Below are 24,219 nucleotides of genomic sequence, written 5' to 3' on the forward strand. Positions count from 1 at the left end.
AATCACACATTATGAAACAGGAACACATCAGCTTGTTCAAATACTAGCACAACTCGGCTAAGTAACCTTGAACTTGTAACAGAAACACATCCTTCCCTCCAAAAAGGAGCACAAATTATTATACATTTGTAGTAGAATAGACCATGGCTGAGGCTGCATTTTCATAGATTTTCTGAACTAAAGAAAGACACGCATGTGGAAGGCTCGTACATATAAAATAAACATGCATGCACTTGTCTCCAGCATTTCATGAACGATTGTCAATGCAGCCTAGTGTGACCTGGTTATGCGAACTGAAGCATGCCTAAATTAATCATTATTTTATACAGAATTACAACTCTCTAACATCACCTACACCAAATTCAGGCGTAGGTGTTTGCACTACTTCACTCTCGTAGCTTGTAACATTTTGTGTTCCATAGTCCCCCTTTTAAACTGAAAGGATTATTTTGAATTCCCAGCTTGTGATCTCAAAGCTTGCCTGTTCGTCTTCTCCCAACCTTTTGCCTTACTCCTCCATATTTTTCTGATTCGGTTTTGTTTTCTCTAGGACTGGGCACTTTACCACTGCTAGACAGTGCTAAAGTGTGTGTGCTCACCCCTTAAAACATGATACCATTGGCCTGTCCCCAGTTGGCATATTTAATACTACTTATAATTCCCTAGTAAAGTGGTAGTACATGTCCCCAGGGTCTGCAAATTAAATTCTACTAGTGGACCTACAGCACTAATTGTGCCACATATTTAAGCATCCCTTTAAACATGTCTCAGCCTGCCTTTGTGGCCTATTTGTGTAGTTTTAAATTGCTGTTATGACCTACAAACTTAAAGCATTTACCAGGCGCAAGCCTACTTTTTTAAGTCACCTGTAGGGCATTCCATAAACAGCCCCCAGGGCAGGGTGCAATGTGTTTAAAAAGCAGGACATGAAATTCTAAGTTTTACATGTCCTCTACTTAAATTAGTCTTTCACTACTGAAAGGTATGCTACTCCCATAGAATAACTTTGCAGTTAACTTTCTAATCTCTTATGTCCAAATGGCAACGGGTAAACTTTTCATGTTTGGTGTCTTTGGAATTGTAATGAAAGATCCTACTTTATGGTGAAATCAGATTTTACGTTAAATTTGAAAATACCACTTTTAGAAAGTTAAAGACACACTTGATGACAGTCTGAATGCAGAGCAAATCAAACATTCTCCCCAAGTCAAGAGATCTGGGTTAAATCCATCGCCCTTTTGCTCACCATGACACATCAGTTTATACCCAGTCATAAGCAAATCAGTCTTGACCCTGTGCCTTAGGGGAACAGACCAGCCCGAACAGTCAAACCAGGTCCTACCTTGACTGAAACAAGCCTCCTGGGACCAGTTTTGGGGCATCACCCCTCATCAGCGAGGCTAGCTTGAAGCCAATGGCACAGTGAGCCTGGGACCCATGTCTGAGCATACCCGGCACACTTAGGGTGAGAAAGCAAAAGACACATAGATGATGGATGGAATGCAGAGCAAATCAAACATTCACTCCTGGTCAAGAGATCTGGGTTAAATCCATCATTCTTTTGCCCCAGTTTAGACACCATCAAATGCAAATCAGTCTTGACCCTGTGCCTCAAGGGAACAGCCCAGCCAGAACTGCCAAGACAGGTCCTCCCTGGACCAGAAACAAGTATCCTGGGACCAGATTTGGGGCATCACCCCTCATCAATCAGCCAGGCTAGCTTGAAGCTAGTGGCGCAGTGAGCCCGGGACCTACGCCCAGAGCACATAAGGCGAGAAACCAAAAGGCACACAGATGATGGAAGGAATGCAGAGAAAATCAAACATTCATGCCCAGTCAAGAGATCTGGGTTAAATCCACCATTCTTTTGTCACCATGCCACCCCAGTTTAGACCCAGCCATATGCAAATCATTCTTGACCCTGTCCCTCAAGGTAACAGTCCAGCCCGAACTGCTAAGCCAGGTCCTCCCTGGACTGGAACCAGGCATCCTGAGACTGGTTTTGGGGCATCACCCTTCATCAGCCAGGCTAGCTTGAAGCCAGAGGCACCGTGAGCCTGGGACGCAACATCTGGGAATTCACTGCACACTTAGGGCAAGAAAGCAAAAGACACAATGATGATGGACGGAATGCAGAGCAAATCGGACATTCACCCCTAGTCAAGAGACCTTGGTTAAATCCATTGTTCTTTTTCTTACCATGCCACCCCAGTTTAGACCCAGCCGTATGCAAATCAGTCTTGACCCTGTGCCTCAACGGAACAGTCCAGCCCGAACTGCCAAGCCAGGTCCTCCCTGGACCTGAAACAAGCCTTCTGGGACCGGTTTCAAGGCATCACCCCTCATCAGCCAGGCTAGCTTGAAGCCAGTGGCACAGTGAGCCCTGGATGTCTTGCCATACCCGGGGCACTTAGGGGGAGAAAGCAAAAGATACGCATGATGGACGGAATGCAGAGCAACTTCAAACATTCATCACCAGTCAAGAGATCTGGGTTGGCATTTTCTAGCCTTAGCCATTTAGGACCTGCGGCCTGCCTCTGTGTCCCATGACTGGGTGTAGTTGGCAGCTGGGCATTTTATTCCTCCTAGACAGCCACACACAATAGGGAGCTTAGGTGTGCAGGACAGAGTTAAGCACAGCCCCACTTTCACCTGAATAGGTTGTGTCCTGCCTTCCACATAGGACTGCATACCCCCTGTAGTTTGGTCAGGACCCAGGGCAGAGGGGCCTGGAAAGCTGTGCACTTCAAAGGAAAACCTCTAGAAGCTTCTCCCACTTCAAAGGAGGTACCAGGTATTAATATTAACCTCAGACACCAACTCTTCAGTATTCTTCTGGACCTGTAAAAGACTTTGCCAGAAAGAAGGACTGCTGTGTTGTTGCAAGGGCCGCAACTCTTCTGGACTGCTCCTCTAAAGGACTAGTGCTGTGCTGACCTGCTGCATACTGACCTCTTGCCTGGGTGAGAGGAAAAACTGGACCTGTGATCTGTGCCCAGGAACCCCTGAGTGACTTAAAGGGCTCGCAACAGTCTGCAACCAGGATTTAAAGTATTCTCCTTAGTAAGCCTAACAGGGTCCCTGTAAATGGCACATGCTCCATCGCAGTAGGCCTAAACTTTTTGCTTTGTCCCAGTCTGGTGCAACCAGATAAGTATATTGGTGCTTTGTGCTTTTTGGTACTATTGTCACTGAAAACCTAAATCCTGCATATCTCCGGTTCTACTGATTGGATTTTTGTTTTTTTCTTCCTGTTGTATTAATTAAAATGTACTCTATTGTCCTAATCTGGAGTGGGATCCTTTTTAGGTCGAGCATTCGAGACCTCTTGTATACTTTAGTATACCTCTTGCTTACTTGAATGTGGACACGAGTCGGACGCGCGCTTTTTCAGTGTCAGATTTGTCCTTGTGAGCACGCTTTTGCTGCTGGCTGTTTGCTGTGAATGTGTGCGAGCGCTTTTGCTTTCTGTTATGTCCTTTCCCTCACCCGTAGCTGTTAAAACACTCTGCCCCTGGCCCACATCAACCACATCGTTTTAGTAATCGCTGATGTTGCTCCAGACGTACTTCAAAGACCCTCTTCTGTATTTGGGCATTCTTCCCCGTGGTTACCGACTCTTGTTTCTTCTAGTTTTTTTCTGTGGCCAAGAGGGTGCAGAGCAGTGCAGTCTGATCTCTACTGTCAGAAAAAGCAACCACGTCCATCTGTTTCTGATGCAGGTGCGCCACCTGCTTGTCGAGAAGCCAATATTACATTAAATCCACGTACACTGTACGGTTTACGTACGTGCTATTTTTGTACATAGATTTTCCGTTTGTTCTGTTGACAGACACCCGTAGTAGACCCGTTAAGAGTTTTTGGTTTCCATTTTTAGGACTGATAAAAATATGTTGGGTGTCAGAACTTTTTCTATATTTCTTTTCAAAGGAATGAGAAGAAAGCCATGCATCTCCCAACCTCTGATGAGTCTGGCATTACCCAAGAATTTAGTTTTTCTTTTTTTGCTATTTTATATAGCACGAATTCGACCCAAAGGTATTGGAGCACTTTAAAAGAGCTACACTACCCAACAAGCAAATCCATTTGGTTTTATTTTTTTAGGCACGGTGAGATTAAGTGACTTGCCCAGAATCACAGCATGTTGAACCAGGTGGGCGGGGTCATGCCGGTGCTCAGCACCAGCCTTTCTAACAAGCATTTGCAATGCAATAGGTCTCGCATTATTAAAGTTTGAGCTATTTGCATTGTTAAATAATGCAACACCAATAGCTTAAACTTTTTGTGTTGGGTTTTCACTATGATACTGTTTAAAGTGTTGCACAAATAAATTGCATAGCCTCTCAGTTAAGCCTGACTGCTGTGTGCCAAACTTTCAGAAGACTAAGCACAGGTTAATTTAGAGTTTGCTTGTGATTTCACCTGAAGAAAAATTGTGGCTGCTGCTTCAGTAGGGTTTCACCCCACTCAACCAGTAAGCTAATTTGTTACTGTACACCAGTACAGAGAGTTTCAACCTCCAACCCGATCGGTCCACAGCCACCTGATGAAAAATTTTATGAATCATTGACTAGGCTTGAAGCCTCACACAGCTCGTGATAGGAAAGTGGTGGAGTCTTCAATTAGATTAACATCATAATACTTTCATCACAATTTAAACTAGCTATGCCACAAGCCACAGGATACTTTACTTTTTGTATGCATCCTATTGAGAAACTGACACAAAGATTTAGAAATAAAAGGGGATGCCTCGGCCACTTAATCTAACTGTCCATGGACAGTCGAACTTCAGCATTGTGCACTTTTCTTAGCTTGTGTGATACATTTACGTTTTTGTTCACTTCCATTCTAAAATTCATAAGCAGAAGGTCTCTCATATTTGCAATCAGAACACCCAAACACTGTGGCCTACATGCTTGGATCTCATAAATTAGACTTCACAGGAATGAGGAGTCAGAGTTGAAGTTATAGAAAGGACCAATTTAGTATAAGCCACACAGATAAGGATGCCTACCTCCATGCTGCCAGCAAGTCATTCAGCGGTTTCTTATAAACATTGAGTAGCTCGCAACATTAGAAAAACCTCTTGTAATATTACACAGTCTGAGTTAGGAATTCACACTAAATTAATCTACCAGATAAAACAAACCTCAACTACTAGAGATAGGTAACCTGCTGTAATTCATTCAGGAGAGTCCTTTTATACGGGTCAAAATGACCATGAGGTCTAGGAATACTAAGAGCCTCATTTACAATATTCTGACGCATAGCAGCGCAGCAAGCCATCCTGCTGTGCTGCCATGCATCAAAATGAAAGGGCAGGAATGCACTGTATCTACAAGATAGGGCACATTCCTTTCCTTCTACTTGCGCCAGCTCACAAACAGCAGTCGTGCACCAGTGCAGAAATCCTTACGTCATTTTGCAAGGGTGCCTGCACTGAAGGGATGATTGTTTTTGTGCAGGGAGGTACACCTTCCTGCACAAAAATAACCATTAAAGGTATGTTCATCTTTCTATCAGCATGCACAGAAAGAGGAAAAACAAGGAGAATAAAAGTATTTCTCCTCGTTACGCCTCCCTTACGCCTCCCCTGGGGAGGCATTGGATTCTTACGCATTACCAGTTTTCCAAAACTTTGTACATCTGGGGCAGCGCCGAAGAAGGCTCGGTGACAAGTTCTCTTTTTGCTAAGGATGAGTCGTTTCAAGAGGAAAGTGTTAGCGCTTCTTGAGGCTCTCCCATCACAGGATAATTCAAGCTTTAGTGCTAGGTACCTGGGAGTTTTGCAGCCTGGTGGGATACGGGGGGCTCAAGGCAGCATCGGCAGCGTAGGTGTTGTTGGATGCTTCAGAGGCGCCGACCGGTCCGGCAGAGCATCGGTCAGACGCACCGGCTGCCGCTCGCAGATCTGCAAACAGGAGGAGGATCTGCGCAGTGTCCCGATCAGCGAACTACCCTCAAGGGCCAGAGGTCTCAACGGACGGCGCCCCGCGGCCCAGGATCAGTCACGAGGTAGTGGAACCGGGGGTCCACGTGATTGGTCCGGGCCTTACATTGAGCGGTGGCTAATCCGGAGGGTGCCCGAAGAGTGCCGAGGTAGCTTGGAGCGGTGGCACTACTGGAGAGCCTGCATAAACGAGCAACTGTGGGTGAGCAAGATGCCTCAAGTGGCACTGTTGGAACAGTTGCACAGACCAGATCGGGCCCGGTTACTGGGATTTTTACTGTGCCATCCATTAGCAGATGTCCAAGGCACAACCTGCTGTCGGAGGAAGCGCATTATTGACCTCGCATTACCTGCACCAGACAGGGCTGCGAGGCTTGAAGGTGGTGTGGCCGATGACTGGGATGGCGGCCCCTGGCTGAGCTGTGCTGGCTAGGCCTGTTCGGGTGGCTATGCAAGGGAAACCTGACGTGAACCATGGCCCGAAGATGAGCAGTTAGGTGCCGATGTCCCGATCCGAAGTGGCGGATCTCGGTGACTGCTGTGGGCTCAAGACAGGGCTTCTCTGCTCTGTCTGAAGGGTGATTGGCAGCCCATAGAAGCCCGGAGGTGAGCTACGCTACTGCGACAGATAACGCGAGCCCTGATCAAAACGAAGGGTGGCGTTGACTCCTGCTGGGTGAGGGCATAGGACAGCATCGGCGCTGTTGTCCGGGGGTCTGAGGAGGGAGATAAATGGCCCTTTATGTGTTTCTGAGAAAGGAGGCATGCTCAAAGGTATGCGAAATAAGGCACTCAGGACTGGCAGAGACTATTAAGCTGGGAGCAGAGAGACCTGCGTCGGGATCAGTTTAATAGGGGCCCAATTAACAGCTTCCGTGGAAGGTGCTTGACCAGAGGGGATTGCACAAGTGTGAAGGGCATGAGTATTGAAGAGCCTCTTTGAAGGTTGAGTGTGATACTGTACTGCCTGCCTCCATGCCCTCTCATAAGAGTGCAAGTCCTGTGAAACGTGTGGGTCTTGCTTTTGGGCATTCATCTTGTCCTTTGGTCAAAGAAACTGAAGAGGGGTGCCCCCTCCTCCCCGGTCTCTATGCTCTGCTGTGCATAGAAAGTGAAATGGGCTGGATCGTCCCTCTGCATTTGGCGGCCTTCTTGGAGTGGGCAAATTGACATTATGCCACACATCGGGTTCAGAAATTCTTATTTTTAACATCATCCATGTGCCACTCATAAAACATTACCATCGGCAAATAGATCTTTTGCAGCCTTACATATGTTCCACCCTTGATATCAAACTCCCTTTGCATCTGATTAATCCCTAATATTCTTTCACTAAACGCAAAGCGTTCATTACCTACTGGTATCATCCCAATATCCTCACAGAGGGAGGGGTCTGGTTTAGTCGGCCCCATTTCCACATATCTTGAGGTATTTCTTTCCTTTAAGGTTGTGAAACGCTTGCCTCAACTGCCTTCCATATAAAGATGTATTCCCATCTCAAGCAATACCTGCATGTAATCTCAGCCTAGCCTTCTGTATATTTGTCATTTGACTGTGACATAAGTCCTATGGTTCCTAAGCACTGTAGTTCATTCTTCCCACACTCATCTGGCTTATGACCCTGATGCCCAAATTGCTCTCATCAGTACCTCTAGCTCCCAATTTATTTGGCCTGTCCATTAAGAATATTACCTGCCTACTCATGTCATTTTTAATATATAAACTTTCTCTCTCCTTATGCTCCTAACTGGGCTGCCATCCCTACTAGGACACGCTCTCAGAATGGAGATTAGCCCTGACCCCACCGGTTCCAATGCCTTCATCATCAATTACCCATCTAACCTCTGCAAAAATGCGACAACAAAACACAAACACTTGTTACTCAAATCCAGACCCAAATCTTTAATCTCAGACCCCGACCTTTGTGCTTACAAGGGTACTCTTAGGGATGTCTTATTTCTCTTTTCACCCTGTAGACAGGGCCGGACTGGCTACCGGGCAGTTGTGTGTGCTGCCGAGCAGGGGGATGATTTCGTTGATGGGGACCTGTGTGTGCAAAACGAAATTCGTTTTGCTTTTTTTATTTCAAAGCGCACGCAAGTCCCCAACAACGAAATAAGCCCACACCACAGAGAAATTAGCCCCTAGCTCGGCAGCACACACAACTGCCCGGTAGCCAGTCCGGCCCTGCCTGTAGATAAGTAATATTCAATCATTTTTAGCCTGATCGATGTGTAAATGGAACCCTCAGTGAATTTACTTTTTGCATGGTTACAACTCTAACCACTAGTATACGTAGTAGTTCTTTGTACCTAATATCACTATTATGTGACTCTGAGCTTTCCCGTTTGAATCTCTCTCCTTAGTGACTCTACAACGTATACATTTCCTTTTCTGCTAGTTGTATCTCTTCTTTCTGGGACTCTTCAACTCGCTGTCTCCCTCCCCTTGTTCCCCCTGACCCTTGCCCTTTCGTGGATTTTGTCTTTTTCTGGATTGCAAATTTATCCTGGCATTGAATGTGTTATCTTTTTGTAATTAATGTGAATTTTTCTTTCTTTTGCCGTTTGTTTCCCCTCTGTTGACCTGCCAGTTCCGACCCACCTCCTAGCCGCCTGTCCCTTGTTGCCCTTTGACTAAGCACTCCTTCTCCCCTTGTTGGGGAAAGTTCCAATATTCTTACTCTGGAGTCTCAGTGACCCCACTGAGAGAGTCCACAGTGTCAAGGGAGCCACGCACATTTGAGGTATGGAATGGCGCCCCTTACCAAAGCACTCCCTCTCCCCTTGTTGGGGAAGGATCCAGTAGGTAGGCCTTGAAGTTCAGAGACCCCTCTGAGAGAGTCAACTGCGTAAAGGGAACCTCACGCAGTGGAGATGTGGGAATGATACCACTTCCCCTGGGAGCACAGCTTACTGGACCTTGGACGCGGCTTTTACTCGTCTACCGGTTTGTACCCCATTACCTCCCCCTCCTCTTTCATGCTCTGTCTCTCACCCTCCCCCACCACTTTCCCTCTGTCATTCTTTGTCTACTTCCTTTGCTCCTATCTGATCTCCCCTTAATCTCTCCCCCTGCCTGCTTCGCCGCCTAGCCCCCTGTGCCCTTCGACTAAGCACTCTTTCTCCCCTTGTTGGGGAAAGATCCAATATTTATACTCTGGAGTCTCAGCGAACACGCTGGGAGAGTCCACAGCGCTAAGGGAGCCACTCACAGTTGAGGTATGGTAGTTGAGGTACGGTATGGTGGCCCTTGCCAAAGCACTCCCTCTCCCCTTTTTGGGGAAGGATCCAGTAGGTAGGTCTTGGAGTCTCAGAGAACCCTCTGAGAGAGTCCACTGCATAATAGGGAGCCTCTTGCAACCGAGATGGGGAAACAATGTCACTTCCCCTGGGATCATAGTTTACTGGACTTTGGATGTAGCTATTTCACGTCTACCGGTTTGTGCCCCCGTCACCCTCCCCCTCGTCTTTCTAGCTGTGTTTTTCACCCTCCCTTCCTCTTTCCCCTTCATTCTCTGTCTTCTTTCCCTGCTCCTACCCCCTCTCCCCTTGAATCTCTCCCCTTGCCTGCTTTTTTCCCTTACATATATGTCCTTATTGTCTGTCTCGACCTAACATGTAACTATGTAGCTATGCTCTAATACCTGTGTAACGTTTGTAACAATGTAACCTGCAGCTATGGTCTGATACTCATGTAAAGCGCTCTGATACCTCCGGGTCTAGCCAGCGCTATATAAAACCTTTCAAATAAATAAAAATAAATAAAAGCTTTTGCGCTAGGTACCTGGGAGTTTTGAAATGCAGGGCTTTGTGCGCCAGAATGGCAATCTTTAACTGAATTCGAGCTTCGTAGGGTACACATTTGAGAGATTTTAGGACTGAGGATATGTGCTTATTTCATTTGGTACCTGTGACCAGTCCGGCCGCAGCATTCGGTGATGCCCTTAGTGGAGCCAGGTGTATTTGGGAAGGCCAAACTGCCGTAGTCTAGCCTTGGCAAGACCAGTGCTTGGACCATCTGCTTGAATTCCTTTTGTTGCAGGAATGGTTTGATGTTTCTCAGGGTCCTCATCAAGTGGTTAGCCCCCTTACATACATTGCTGATATGATTTTTCATATTCAGGTACTTGTCCAGGGTGATTCCGAGAGATTTGGCTGAGTTCATGATGAGGGGGGTTCAGTTGAAGGCCATGAGGTGATTCAGCTAAAGGTCTAGCTTGGACTGGGGTTTGGGGGAGAGATGAAAAGGAGTTTTGGAGGTGTTGAGCAGTAGATGGTTCTCAGTTAACCAATTTTGTGTAGCCTGAAGGTTAGTGCTGGGTGAGATGATGTTATCCGGGGATGAGATTTTGAAATAAAATTGTGTGTCGTCCGCGTACATATGGTAGGAAATGTTCATGGAATTTAGTGCTTTAGCTAGAGAATCCAAGAAAAGGTTGAAGAGACTAGGAGATAGGGCGGACCCTTGGGGGACACCCATGAGTACCGGAGAGGGCTGGGAGAGGGAGTGGTTTGGCTTGACTCTTTGTGATCTGTGGTGGAGGAAGGAGGATAACCATTGTAACACCAGACCCTAGAAACTCATCCTGTTTTTCAGAATGGATAGCAGGGCATACTGAACTAAAATGCATACATTGTTAAACAACCAGGTCTTAATCTCCTTCCTAAATGCCAACAAGGAGGAAATGCTTCTATTATGTTCTGGCAGATTGTTCTATAGTTTAGCTGTGTGGAATTGAATACTCCTGGCTCCCCAGTTTGCCTTTTTGATCTTAGGGACTGTAAGGGTTTTAGAATTTGTGGATCATAAGGCCCTATTAGGGATGTGCCATCTAAATGCTTTCCTAAGAAACTCAGGAACGGTGTTGTAAAGTCCTTCGTGCGCCAGGCATACAGCTTTAAATTTGGCACGGTTCTGTATTGGAAGCCAGTGTAGCTCTCACAGTCCCTGAGAAATAGACTGATATTTAGGTAAGTTCAGGGTCATTCTAGCTGCTGCATCCTGCACAAGTTGCAACCTATTTACATATTTTTGTTGGAGAGTCAAGAAGCGACTGTAGCAATAGTCCAATTTTGAAAGGACTAATGGCGTGATCAAGTTTTTTTCTGAAATTGTTGGGAATATAATGCAGTATTTTCCTAATCATTCTAATGGTGTAGTAGCATGAAGAAGCCACCAAGGACACTTGGTCACCCATGCTAAGCTTGCCATCAATGATGACTTCCATGTTTTTTGCTTGAAGAACAGGAGCAGGAAGTTTGCTCAATTGTTCTGGCCACCAGTTAGGGAACCAGCCAGGGGAAGGATTACCAAATATAATAACCTCAGTTTTTGCCGAATTTAGCTTCAGACAGTGTCTGCTCATCCAGCCGCTGACCGCCTCCATTCAGTTTTGACCTCTCTGCAAGCCTGATGAGTCTTTATTTGAGGCCATGATTACCAATTGGGTATCGATGACATAGGATGTTACCTCTAAGTTACACTTTTTAATAAGTGGGCCAATTTAGCTACATTAATGTTAAAAAGTGTCAGTGACGATTCCTGAGGCACATATCACTATCAAAGGAGAGAGAGAGGACTAGGTAGCTAGTCCATATCCCGGGGTTTTATATGTGAGATCAAAAAGGACCAGATTCCTGAGGCACCCCACATGGTAGAGTGGAGGATGTTGACTAAATTTTCTTAGCGCCAAGTCTTGTCTCCTGCCTTTAAGGCAAGAGGTAAGTAGCGCCAGAGGCTTATCCTTAATCCCTATTTTCTGTTAGACGGTGAATCGAGGTCTTATGGTCCATCGTATCAAATGCTGCCGATAGATCTAACAGGATGAGGACTGCTGATCCACCTGCATCTAGTGTCATTCTTATCTATTCAGTTGCCTTGACCAGTGCGGTCTCAGTGCTATGTTCTGGTATAATTCCAAACTGTGTTGAATCTAGAATTACATTTTCCTGGATGTATTTAACCGCATGCGTGCGGGCGGAATTCCGCCCGTACGCTGGGTTTTGCGAAACCGCACTTTACGTGACGAGCTGGGCTCGTCATGAGCGTGCGAGGAGGCTACGCCATGACGAGCCCAGCTCGTCATGAGCGTCGAAGGGGTTAAATAGTTCTGAATTCAGGATTTTTTCGATGATTTTAGAAGGAAATGGGAGGCGTGATATTGGGTGATAGTTGTTTGGGTTCATGTAGCTTAGATTCGTTTTTTTTAACAGAGGGAGGATGGAAGTTTGTTTCAAAACAGATGGCAATACGCCTGTTGAAATCGTGATGTTAAAGATATAAGAGAAGTTAGTCGAGATAATATCTGATGGTAATTTAAGTATTTCGGCAGGACAGGGATCATTAGGAGAGCCAGATTTGTTTTGCAATAATAAGAGTTGCTACTTGCTCTGGGGTGGTAAAAGTGAATTCTAACAGTGGTGCATGCTGTCGTGTCAAGCGTGTTGTCTGCTCACTCTTAAGGTGATTATTAGTTTTGTCAAATGTTTGAAAGGTCACATTCAACTTTTCTTTAAAGGTGCATGCTAATGTATTACAAAACTGTTGACTATGATATGTGGCATCATTTTTAGGGGTCAAGGTGAGATTTGAGACTACCTGAAAACGTTTCTTGCTAGAATTGGAAGCATTTTCGATCATCGAGGTGAAGTAGTTGTTTTTTCTTTTAGAATATGATTTTTGTAGTTCATTAATTCAAGTTTATAGACCAATTTTTCTTGCGCGTTATAATGTTTCTTCCAGCTCCTCTCAATCCTTCTGCAAGATGGTTTTTCTAGTCTCAAGGCTTCTGAAAACCAGGGAGCTATTGGGATAGCGTTCAGGTATCAGACTGCCATTCTGAGTAGCAGTTTGCTACCAATTCTGCAACAAAAGAAGTTATTTACAGATTGTATTTTAATAATTGAGCTAAAGATTCTGTACTAATTTTGCAACAGAATCTAACTTTAATGTATTCAGTAGGTTTGATTGATTAATGCTGCCTACTCGGGTTTGCAATGATAAGAATTATTACATAGTTGTCTGACCATACCATTGGAAATGAATTTCAAATATTTTAAAAAAGGACTATTAATAAAAAGACCATCTAAAGTATGGTCTGCTGAGTGTGTAATTTCCCATATTACCTACTTAAGTCCTAAGGATTTCGCAATGTCGAGGAGCGCAGCTGTTTACTTATCATCCACTGCTTCCAAATAGAAACTGAATTCTCCCAGAATGGCAAAATTATCGGTTTGCAAGCTATTTTCAGCTAGTAATTGGAAAGTATTTAGGAATGCATTGTTATTTGCCTCAGGGGGGCGATATATATCAATATTCCAAAGAATAAGATCTGATTTGATCTTCTACATTTAAGAGAAAAAGCTCACAATAACTGTTAGTTCACTGTGAATAATTATGACTAAGCTACCCCCTTTGCTTAGCGGTGTACCACACCTCAAAAGGGAGTAATTCTTGGGAACCACTATCGCAAAGTCAGGGTTACATGATTGATTTCCCCAGGTTTCTGTGATAAAAAGCCCATCTAATTGTTCAGAGTCTATAAGTTCCGCTATTTCCAATTTATGTTTTGGGAGGGAATGAGCATTAATTTGCCCAAGACGTAAATTATTCACTTTATTTTTTCTATATGAGGAATCATGAGAGTTTGCTTCGGGTTGGAATAATGGTGTTAAAAAATTACTTTACAATTAGGGCATTTAACTATAGTCCATTCTCCCATTGTCATTAAACTTAGTTGCATGCAATATGGGTGGCATTGTGGACCAAGCATGCGTAGCGCCAAACTTGAATATCTGATTGGGAATTCATGGGCGTGTGTCAAACTTGCAGGGGTTCAGGCCCTGGACTCGATCCAGGTGCAGACGGATGCAGACGGACTTGCTTTTAGCGTGCCTTCAAAGTCGCCATGATTAAATACCCTCTTAGCGGAGAGGTTTTTGTCCTAATGAGCATCGGCTCCAAAAGAGTGTAAGATGTGGCCAAACCAAAAAGGGCTTTTAACTAGGGTCCAGCAGCACCTCCAGCCTCCCCTGTAGGTACTACTACTGGAAAGGAAAAGGCAACAAATGTAAGCAAGAGAACCAAACTATAAAATTTTTAAAAAGGGCTGTGTCACCTGGGCCGGTGCGCCTGTGGCTTCGGGAACAAGACACCTCCCTAATATTACAAGGAAAGTAAAATATGTGTTCTTGCATGCTCTGACAGTGCCAATAGTTCCAAAGAAAACAGTGCATTCATGTGTTTTCCCTGCGATGGCACACAATGGGGCCGATTCACAGAACTAACTTAAGACAAAATCATAAACTTACTAATTTTAGTATTCTCAGAATGCATTTAGTAGTCCTAAATTAGGATTTTGTCTTAGGTTAGGATTTTGTCTTAAATAACGATTTTTGTCTTAAATTATGTTTTTGTCTTAAATTACAATTTTTTCTTAAGTTAGGATTTTGTCCCAAGTTAGGATTTTGTCCCAAGTTAGGATTTTGTCTTAAGTTAAATTTTTGACTTAAATTAGGATTTTGTCTTAAATTAAACTCAGGTTTAGCTTAAGTTTGTCTTAAGCTTAATTTAAGATGAAGTCCTAATCTAAGACAAAATCCTAATTTAAGACAAAATCCTAATATAAGACAAAATCCTAACTTAAGACAAAATCCTAATTTAACCCCTTTGCTGCGTCGCGAGCCCTACCTCTGCAGTACTGCTCACGTCCGTATTTGCCGCAGCGGTTAAGCGGTTATAACAAAATCCTAACTTCATACAAAATCCTAATTTAAGACTACTAAATGCCTAAATACTGAGAGGCATTTTCTTCTTTCTATGTGTGCTGCAAAATGCAGCACACTTAGAAAGAGGAAGGAACGAGGAGAAATAAAGATATTACTCCCCGTTATGCCTCATCTGGGGAGGTGTAGTATTTGATGTAATTCCAGGTCTACGAGTAATGGTAAATATGGGAATATGCCAAAATCCATGTGTGGATGCGTGGGAGCACCCACGGTCAACCCATGGAACGCCTCCCTGGAGCAGAGTAAAGCAACATAGCGGTTTAAGCTTTGTTGTGTTACTCTAGATTTATCAAGCTACACAAGGCCATGCAAGGCGACCTCATGTTTCTTGTTAAATCTAACTTAAGAGTTGTGTCGCTCTTGCGCTCCATTGCTTGAAACAAGTGTGACTCAAGTCTTTGATCATTTTGGCCCTCTGTGTCACATTTTATTGTCTGCAATATTTATCACAAATGAAACCAGGATACCTGTAAAGAGGCCAATAGAATATGGTTACTTATTTTTACCACCAGTCATCAAGATATTATCTAAAGTGAAACTGCAGGCTATATTTTACCAGTCATGCAAGAGGAAGTTTGTATTTTCAGCTGAGTGAGCTTTCCCTCCACAGTGTTCTTGTCAATGGCGGTTTGATGATCGCTCCTTTTGTTTCTGCAATAAATGTCATGTAAGTAGAGTGTGCTTCTTTCTTTCAGTCTTTTGTCACATTTTATTTTAGTTTGTCATAAACATTACATATCTGCATCTCATTGAGTACCCTTTGGGTATACGGAGATCCAGTCCTTCTATCTAACGTGCTTCATGTTAGGACCAGTAGCCCTGTTCGTAGAGCAAACAAGGGCTTTTAGACCTAACAATAGTGGTTGAGGCCATATGTCACTGGTGTCCTGGAGTCTTTCTTACTATGAATTTGCAAACTGGGCTAGGAACACACTTTCTGCACTTGACCATCAGCAGAGAGGGCAGGCAGCCAAATGTTTGTGAGGGACGTAGAGTAGGGGAAAAGAGCTTAGAACTCAACAGTCAACCAACAAACACAATCATTTCATTGCCCACCTCAGTGTGTATCGTAGTAAATAGAATTTACTTTATAATCATAGTGAAACCTAATAAAACACAATTCAGTGTGTACCAGATGCAATATTACAATTTCAACTACGTTTCCTCTTAAAGTGACCCATCTCATATGGTCCTTCATCCCAAACTAGGAATTGGGGTGGAATATTTAGCAATTTCGTGGTGGTCCTAATGCCAGAAACACAGCTGGCGTGTCCTCCACAACACTCTATCCACCAGCAGGGCCAGCCACTCTCCTTCCATCTCTGAGCTGTCAGATGGGCTTCTAGGTGCTAGGCAAACCTTCAGTTTCTCCAGTAAGTTGTGCATACTTCAGAAGAGCACTCCCTGTCCTGGTCATTAGAAACTTGAAAGTGGATCAAAATGTGGTAGTTTGGATCACACATTTTTATACTTATTCTAGACAAAGTGTATGGATAAACTGTTGGAGGTTTCAGGACAAACCAGTTTGTGGTGTCTCTCTTTCAAATGCCACTATTTTCTAGCTGCTCCTCAGGCACAGTCTTTGTGCAATACATTTCACAGCAGGTAGCAATGAGGTTGGTTTAATGCAATGCTCCGCTTTACTTTCATAACATTTCTAGCGCAATGGAAAGAAAATTAGACAAAAAGATTTTATGCCTATTTGCGTCACTTTTGAAATGTAAACACGGCATAAAATCTTGATAAATCTACCCCTAAATATCCATCTATGCACTGGCATCTATTGCTTAAATGTCCTAGCTCAGTCCTTTGCACTTCAAATGTTTATAGGCACAACGACAAAACACAATAAGGGCATAAATCTGATCATACTGCACAACAACACCACCTGTATAGTGCACATGAAAGACACACACTCTTAAATCCGTAGCACTCTTCTGAAGTAGTGTACTTCCCAAGCACAAGTGTACTTCGACACTTGATCAGGGGCATGGAGTGTTCTATAAATGCCATTGCATACCCTTCCATTCTAAGGGTCTAATTACTAGTTTGGCAGTCCCAAAACGGATGGTGCAACATGCCGTCTGCTGTGGGACCTCGAAGCCTGTGGTGAGCCCGCCTGCCTGATCAGGAGTTTTTTCCTGGTCTGACTAGGAGTCCTGCAGCAGTCTGAGAGCGGCGGCCTGTCAGACCGCCGGTCTCAGAGTGCCGACTGCACCTTCCTGAATGGTGTGGCATACATGCCACACCATACAGGACGAGGGGAGGCACCAGGCCCGGACTGGCCGTTGCGGGCACCGGGCAATCCCCCGGTGCGCCCCAAGGGTGGGGGCCGGTGTTGGGCCCCTGGGGGCCGGTTTTGTTACAGGGCCGTTTATGCAGCACAGCTGCAAAATTGGCCCTGCAACAAAATCAGCCGAAAACTGGCCCCGGCAAAGAGCTCAGACCTCCCCCGGGGGCCGGCCGAGCACTTTGCTGGGGCCGGTTTTGGTTTCCAGTCCGGCCCCTCTGCATGCACTCCCGGGCCCAAATCTGGCAGGTTCCCATTCCGCCACCCTTTTTATGGCAGGTTCACCGCCATGAAAAGGGTGTTGAAATGGCATCTCCGAATATGCTAGGCAGGGCAGGCTGCTGGACCGCCCGCATATTCCTGCCATTTAAAGACCGCCGGGCGAGCTGGATCCTTGATCCCGGTGGTGCAGGCGGTCTTGTGGCGGATCGACCGCCGCAGTTGTAACACTGCGGGTGGTCCTGCACTTCACCAGTCGTAGGCTGCACTTCACCACAGGTACAGCGATTCTATGAACCACCGTACTTATAATTAGGGCCTAAGTAACATGAATCAATTTTCCTACCAGACTGAGTAACATGAATCATATCTCAACTGCATTTTATTTTAACTGCATATGTTTATTTTTCTCCATTCCACCGCCAATTTGGCCAGCAGTCTGTCTATATCTTACTTACATTTTATGTGCACCTTACTTTTTCTGACTTTCTGTATCAGTCATGTCATATGACCAAATTACATGCTTATTTAAGTGTGCATTGTTGCATTTGCGTGTGCGCATTAGAACATATTTTTAGATGTTGCCTTATGGTTTACACATGGGATTAACGGTGGCTTATAGGATTATATTTGATTATCCTTACACTGTAGCAAAGCAATGTGAGCAGTTTCAGTCTTGTGTGAAATCTTTTACAGTGGTCCCCTACAGGAACAGAGGTTGTTGTATTAACACTTCTTTTAACTTCTATAATTTGATGGCCACATGCAGTACTAATTGCAGAGTGCATTACGTGGTTGGCAGCAGGTGATGTTTGTTAGTGGTACCTCAAGTACGAGGTGGACCATTTTTATGTTTTAACGGTCAGTAAATAGGCAAGTTCTACTTTATTTGCAGCGGGCATCAATCTCCCTTCATTAATATAAATATATTTAATTTAAAGCAGCACAGTGAGTAAACAAAAAAAATCGCGTTTCGTTTTTCAAAAGAAACTACACTTTATTATAGAGAAATATCAAAAATGCGAATAAAATTAAGTGCTTAAAGATACACATATATACATGGGATTTCAATCTGTGAAACGAGGGCTGCATGATATAGCTAGACGGCCAACAGTAGATGAAAAACTACTGCTTGGCAATAACTACATTTGTGTTGCATGATCTGGGCCAGACCTGTGACTGTCCTCATAACACATGGTCAACCCACTGAAACTCCCCTATGTACTCATGCCTACTCGTTCATAAGTTAGACAATAAATAACAAGTGACAATACCTTAAATGTTTAAAAGTTACTACATATCTTATTTGGATGTTTCTAGCTTGTGAATGAATATGACCCGCCTAAAATTTTGCATACCTTTTCTCAAAGTTGTATTCTGTAGATTGTGTTCCCATCATATTTTGCTTCCGGTATTAAAATTGTGACGGCTCAACATTTTTACCGGGTTGTGTCAACTGAATGTTCTATGAGATTGACCACTGTATGCTGTGTTCTTGACACGTTCTTCCCATTCATCCTATACCTGTATAACCTGAATTTATCGTTACCAGTCAACCTGGTAATGAATATTGTGGGGGAAATAGCTCCATAAAACGAGAGATCTGTACATTTGTGTTGAAAAATCACAGCCCCTGGGAGGGATATTTCCTTCTGAAAGTGCACTTTATCTATCAAAAGGAAGTGACATTAAGCCTGTCATAACTCATAACAGGTTTGAAATTCCGCGATAATGTTACTGACAACTGTTTAACAAATGTATGCATATTTCTAAACTTATCCTAACTTCATATAGAACTTTTATGACTTCCTAGTAAATATCACTTCGTAAAGAAAAGTCCCAAAACGTGCACAGCATTTACGATGTGTGCAATACTTTGAAAGGTTTGTGCAAAATGTTGATAATATTTAAGAAGTTGGCCTTCTTTTCCTTAAAGCTGTAATGTGATTTAGAAGTTTTATGAAGCTTGAGGTTTGCTAGCTAGGAAGTCACTGATGGCACTACTTCTGACAGTGACTATCATTAATTGAAAGTCTTCTTCTTTATTGTCTTAAAAATTGCGCATTTCTTCTAAAAAAACAAGTCTTACTTTTTATTTTTTATAAAAATTAATAAAGCAGTTTTTAAATAGATGTGTTTCATTCTTATGCAACTTTTTAGAAATTTGGAACACTGTTAAAAGATTCCAAAATGCAACGTAAGATGTAGGATAAAAGGAATACCTTTTCTCGTCAAGTTCTTAGCGCATGCTTTCTAAATGTGTCATGTCAGAAAATTGCAAAATAATCATTTTAGTTACGAAATGTTAAGCAATGTAGTACACAAAATGTCTTGGATGTTATAAAACTAACAAAAAAAGAGTGCCACCTTAGAAAATCTGACCATCTATCAGATAATCAAAAAACAGTTAGTGGATTGCCAATCAGGGATATGATTCATGCTAGAATTGTTATTCTTATTTGGAAGTTAGTTTATGTGCTTGGTCTCAAAGACCCGGTGGTCTACTTCCATCTCACAAAGCACTAAAGAGTACTATTCTTAGCATCTGATCCCATAATAATGACACCCTAGATAGGATTTAGGAACGTTGGCAATAGGTATTGAGTGTTGCAGGGATTGCATTGTGGAATGCACCGTTTTTGACTTCGCCATATCTCCAAGCTTACTTCTTTTAAGGATTTATTGGACTAATATTTTTAGGGACAAATTGGATTAATCTAGTTATATTGCCTATTTCATTTTGAAAATGTGCTTTGAAGCTTGCTTTACCAACATATACACACTAAATATATAGACTAAGCTAATGTAAAGCTAACTATTCCTTAGAACCCCTACTTCCTACCCCTTAACAGAATTTACTCCTGTGTAATCGTAGGAAATTGTGGCGTACAGTTGCACATGTAAAAGAGGTTTCTACCTACTATGTATATTTTTGTCAATATCCAGTAGGTGTAAATTCAGTACGTTTTGGTGGTAAACATGGAGTTGCAGCTGACAATTACTTTGTGTATCATATTATATAACATATTAAAATACATACTCAATTTTACTGCTAGAAGCAAATTGATGTTTTGATGAATTTACTAGTGACTTATTCAATATACTGCACCTATTGCTGCATCAATAAAAATACATTTTGTTTTTAATAGGATGGATGATGCTGAGGCCTGTTTCATTCTAAGTAGTCGGTGTGAAGTGGACCGCACTGCTGCTGTAAGTTTATAACAAATGTTTTTATCATTTTGTATAATGGCCTTGGAATGTTACCATTTTTAATCACTATTTTTCATATAGTTGTAAACATTTGTTTTATTGGCTGAATCACCGCGTGCCTTTAATACGTAACTACTGCGAATTTGGCCGAGCCCCGGGGATTCATTACCACTGCACACCAGCCTCCACATCTGCAGAGGGCATTTCGGATTGTGCGCGCATATGGTAGTTAACCTTTGCGGTTTCAAGTGGCTGGGGCACGTGGTCAGAGGGCGTGTGCGGTGATGTCAGAGGAGCAGCGCAGGGCGGACGCTTCGGGCCTTGGTAGACCTGCGGTTTAGGACGGAGAAATGTGACCAATCCGAAATTGGGCGGGGGAGGGGCGAGTTAGTGCAAGTGATAACACGGGTTGCTGGCCTCGTGTTTGCAACACTTACTTTCACACAGACGGAGTGGGCACTGCCATGGCTAAGTTGGGAACCTAACCCTGCACAATACAGGGGCTTATTTACAAGCCCATTGCACCGCCGGTACGTCACTTTTAAAATGGTTAAATGTGACGTACGGGGGCGCAAGGGGCTTGTAAATAAGCCCCACAGTATTTAAAGGGTATGCCTTAACCCTTCCCATCTTCTATGTGCTGTAAAAGCAACATGTTTATGATCAGGATTCACACACGCACAATAGCTTGCAATCAGTGAATACATGGGCTCTGGCGAACATAAACAACCATTGGCCGCGTGACCGGGCCACAAAGAACAAAAAAAAGAAAAAAGCAAGAAAAAAAACGCGAGTGGTGACGCGAGTGGTGTGCATGCGCGTCACCGCAAGTGCTACTTTGCTGGCGATCAGCTTACTATAACGTGCATGCGCGCGCGCTCTTGTGCGCGTTATAGCAAGCTGATTGCCGGCAAAGTAGCACTTTTGAGAGCTACTAAATGTCTTAGCCGAGTCCAGCGCATGCGCTGGATCAGGCCAAGACCTAAAAAGGGCCACTTACCACTGAGGATGGAGCAGAGATGTCCGCAGAGACTGCCTGGGACAGAAAAATAATGATGTGTATTTCGGAATGAAAGTTGGGGATTCAGGGAACCCCCGGTGTTATTCTCACTGCAGGGTGTCGATAAATGCAGCCCCCATTGTAAATTAATGAGCCGGGGGCTGGGGTGAGAAGGGGCAGTGGAAATAATCCTGTTGGCAGGCCGGGAAAGATACCAAGCCAGCTACACAGCAAGAAGGTCTAGGGGGTGTGGTGTGGAAGTTTTTGCCCCCTTCCCTCCCTCCGGGGTGACCATCAGTCCACAGCTGATCTGCACGGCTCTGCATTGGTTTTTGGGACTGGAAGCCAATATCCGTTAGTGATGTTTTAACGGGCGGTTCTCATGATCTCATCCCATAATTATGTTAACTACGGCGAGCCTGAGAACAGATGCTGAACCCAAGGCCCACAGCCAACTATGGCGGTGGAACCAGTTATGTTAGCGGTGAGGAAAGCCAGGTGATCAGGGAATAGTTGCTGTAATTACTTGCTTCTGTTTGGCTAAATACTGACACTGTCAGTTCGTAATTGGATGTGATGTGAGGCCCCGGAAAGCTTACTTTGGATTACGATTGGCTAATCTAACCGTGTTTGACAATTGCACGAGGAATGTAGGGGACAGTGGAGGCTGACTAGTGTCAATTCAGATTGGCTGTTGTATGTAAATGCTGGTAAACTTCAATGCGTGGTTCAGGCAGAGTTTTTGTTGAACTCCAGTCTTAATTAACATTTGAGGTGGGTTGCCGTCCACCACAAGAAATTATAACAGTAACTTTTCAGGGTGATCCTCAAAGTGACTAAATTAACCTGGGCTCACCAACTGACATCTATGGCACAGAGCAGACAGACTTTACTTTGAGCAATATGTAAAATATTTATGCAGTACGAAACCAGTAATAAATTCCAAACGGAATTTAAAAAAGTAAAATGTATTAAACAAAATGACAACATAACAACAAAAATCCAATAAGGGGAACTAGAGATGGAAATACCTAAAGTTTTAAGTAAAATTAGAACCAAAAAATCACTAAGCGCCAATGAGTTCTTGGAAATAGTAGACCGGGACCTAGGTGTGTTTTTAGGCAGACCACAATGGAGTGCAGGGCGGATACACTAAGCGGGTTTGTTTTAGTGCAAGATTTTACTTTCTGGCTTTGGGCCTCATCCTATCGGATTTATATTTCAGAGGATGGGATATCTGTCACGGTTGTGATGGGGTAACCCATTTGCCGAAATCTAAATCAGGCAATTATATCCTACGGGGTTTAGATTTCACTGGATGTGATATTTGCCACCTTGTGACGGAGTAACCCAATCACCAAGATCGTTATCAGGCTCTTAGTCTTTTTTTATGGAGCTCAAAATCCTCCAGTAGGGCAAGTCTGAAGCTGTCTCCTAGATAGATGCATCAACATAAGACACCTTCATCTGAGGTCCAAAAATGTCCCAACTTTTTCAAATTTCTGGAGCAGTTTCTCTAGGCAACTTTGGGGCCAGGACTCAGTCCAGCAGGGGCCACCAGCAAGGTCCAGCAATATCCAATCCAGGTCAAGTTGATACTGGTAAAGTTATCACTTCAGGAAAAATGGACACTTGCAGCTTGTTTTGTCCCCATAGCGCCAGAGGAGGTTAGTTAACTGACCCTTGGATTTCCAGTCTTTATCCTGGGTACAAGTGGGAGCAGTGCAAGTCCTTCTGGGATCCTCTCAGTCCACAGAGAGCAGGTCATATCCTCCTTTGTTCTTCTGCAGGCCCAATACATGTTCTGAAAAGGCAGTCCTTGGGGCCACCACATTCATGCCTGGCACTTGCTAGTGGCTGTTCTAGACCCCTTGCTTTTTCCTAACAAGTTCTCAGCGGCAACTCTACTCACTTTTGTAGCAGTTCCTGTTTGCCCTATTGCAAACAACCCCATAGAGCACCTCATGCCTAACATTTAAGGTGGGGAAACTCTTCGTCCTTTGTGTGGAGCCTATGTGCCCACCCAGAGGTGTGGCCAGGAAAATTAATAGTTCTCTCCACTGTGGACATTCAGAACCTGGAGCTATCTTCCTTCGGCTTGGAGGACAAAGAGCTTCCTACTCCATGTCTCACCTTACATTTACTTGTTAAAGGCCAGGCCCCTTTCCAAGTTTTTGGAGTTCCTAGTTCCATCCTAAATGGTCGTCCTGCTAAGGAAAGAAAAAGACCTAGTCACAAGCAAGCCTTTGTTCTTACCCTGGGAGTATTTTTCATTCCTAATTAAGCACAAGCAGTGGCAGACTAGCTGTCATTAGGCTAATGGTAAATAGCATGTTGGAGGTTCATGCATGTAAAGGGTATTATCCCATAAGTTACTTTTCCTAAACATTTATTAAATCTCTGACTGTAGCATTAAATTGGATATTTACTACATTTTAGAAATAGTCTCTGAATGACTTCTGTCATTCAAAACAACAAATATAGATTACATTTTAAACGTTGTACATTATCTTGGATCTAGATACAGCCCTGCCAGTGAACATAACTTTCGAGGGCGAGTCACTGGTGGAACAAGGCAACTTTAATCTTGCACATGTTTCAAGTTTAATAATCAGGCAGCCTATCTTGTGGGTGACAAGGTGTACTTTGGGTTAACTGATTAATATGTTTATTTTTAAATTGTTGAGCCTGTCAAAAAGGGTTATTTTGACAGCAGGTTTTTAGGCCACTCTAGTCAGACTATACAAGGTATCCCTGA

The 24,219-nt window shown here is 43.7% G+C and overlaps 1 protein-coding gene across 1 annotated transcript in view; it reads left to right on the forward strand.

Moving 5' to 3' along the window:
* KCNT2 (potassium sodium-activated channel subfamily T member 2) overlaps positions 1-24,219 on the forward strand; it is a 1,660,679-nt gene that overhangs the window by 1,178,421 nt on the left and 458,039 nt on the right. The window contains exon 16 of the mRNA XM_078650345.1: positions 20,398-20,461. Coding sequence (XP_078506471.1) covers positions 20,398-20,461 — 64 coding nt within the window. The remainder of the gene's footprint in view (positions 1-20,397; positions 20,462-24,219) is intronic.

This window comes from Lissotriton helveticus, chromosome 1_1 (genome assembly GCF_964261635.1).
Source record: "Lissotriton helveticus chromosome 1_1, aLisHel1.1, whole genome shotgun sequence".
Lineage (NCBI taxonomy): Eukaryota > Metazoa > Chordata > Amphibia > Caudata > Salamandridae > Lissotriton > Lissotriton helveticus.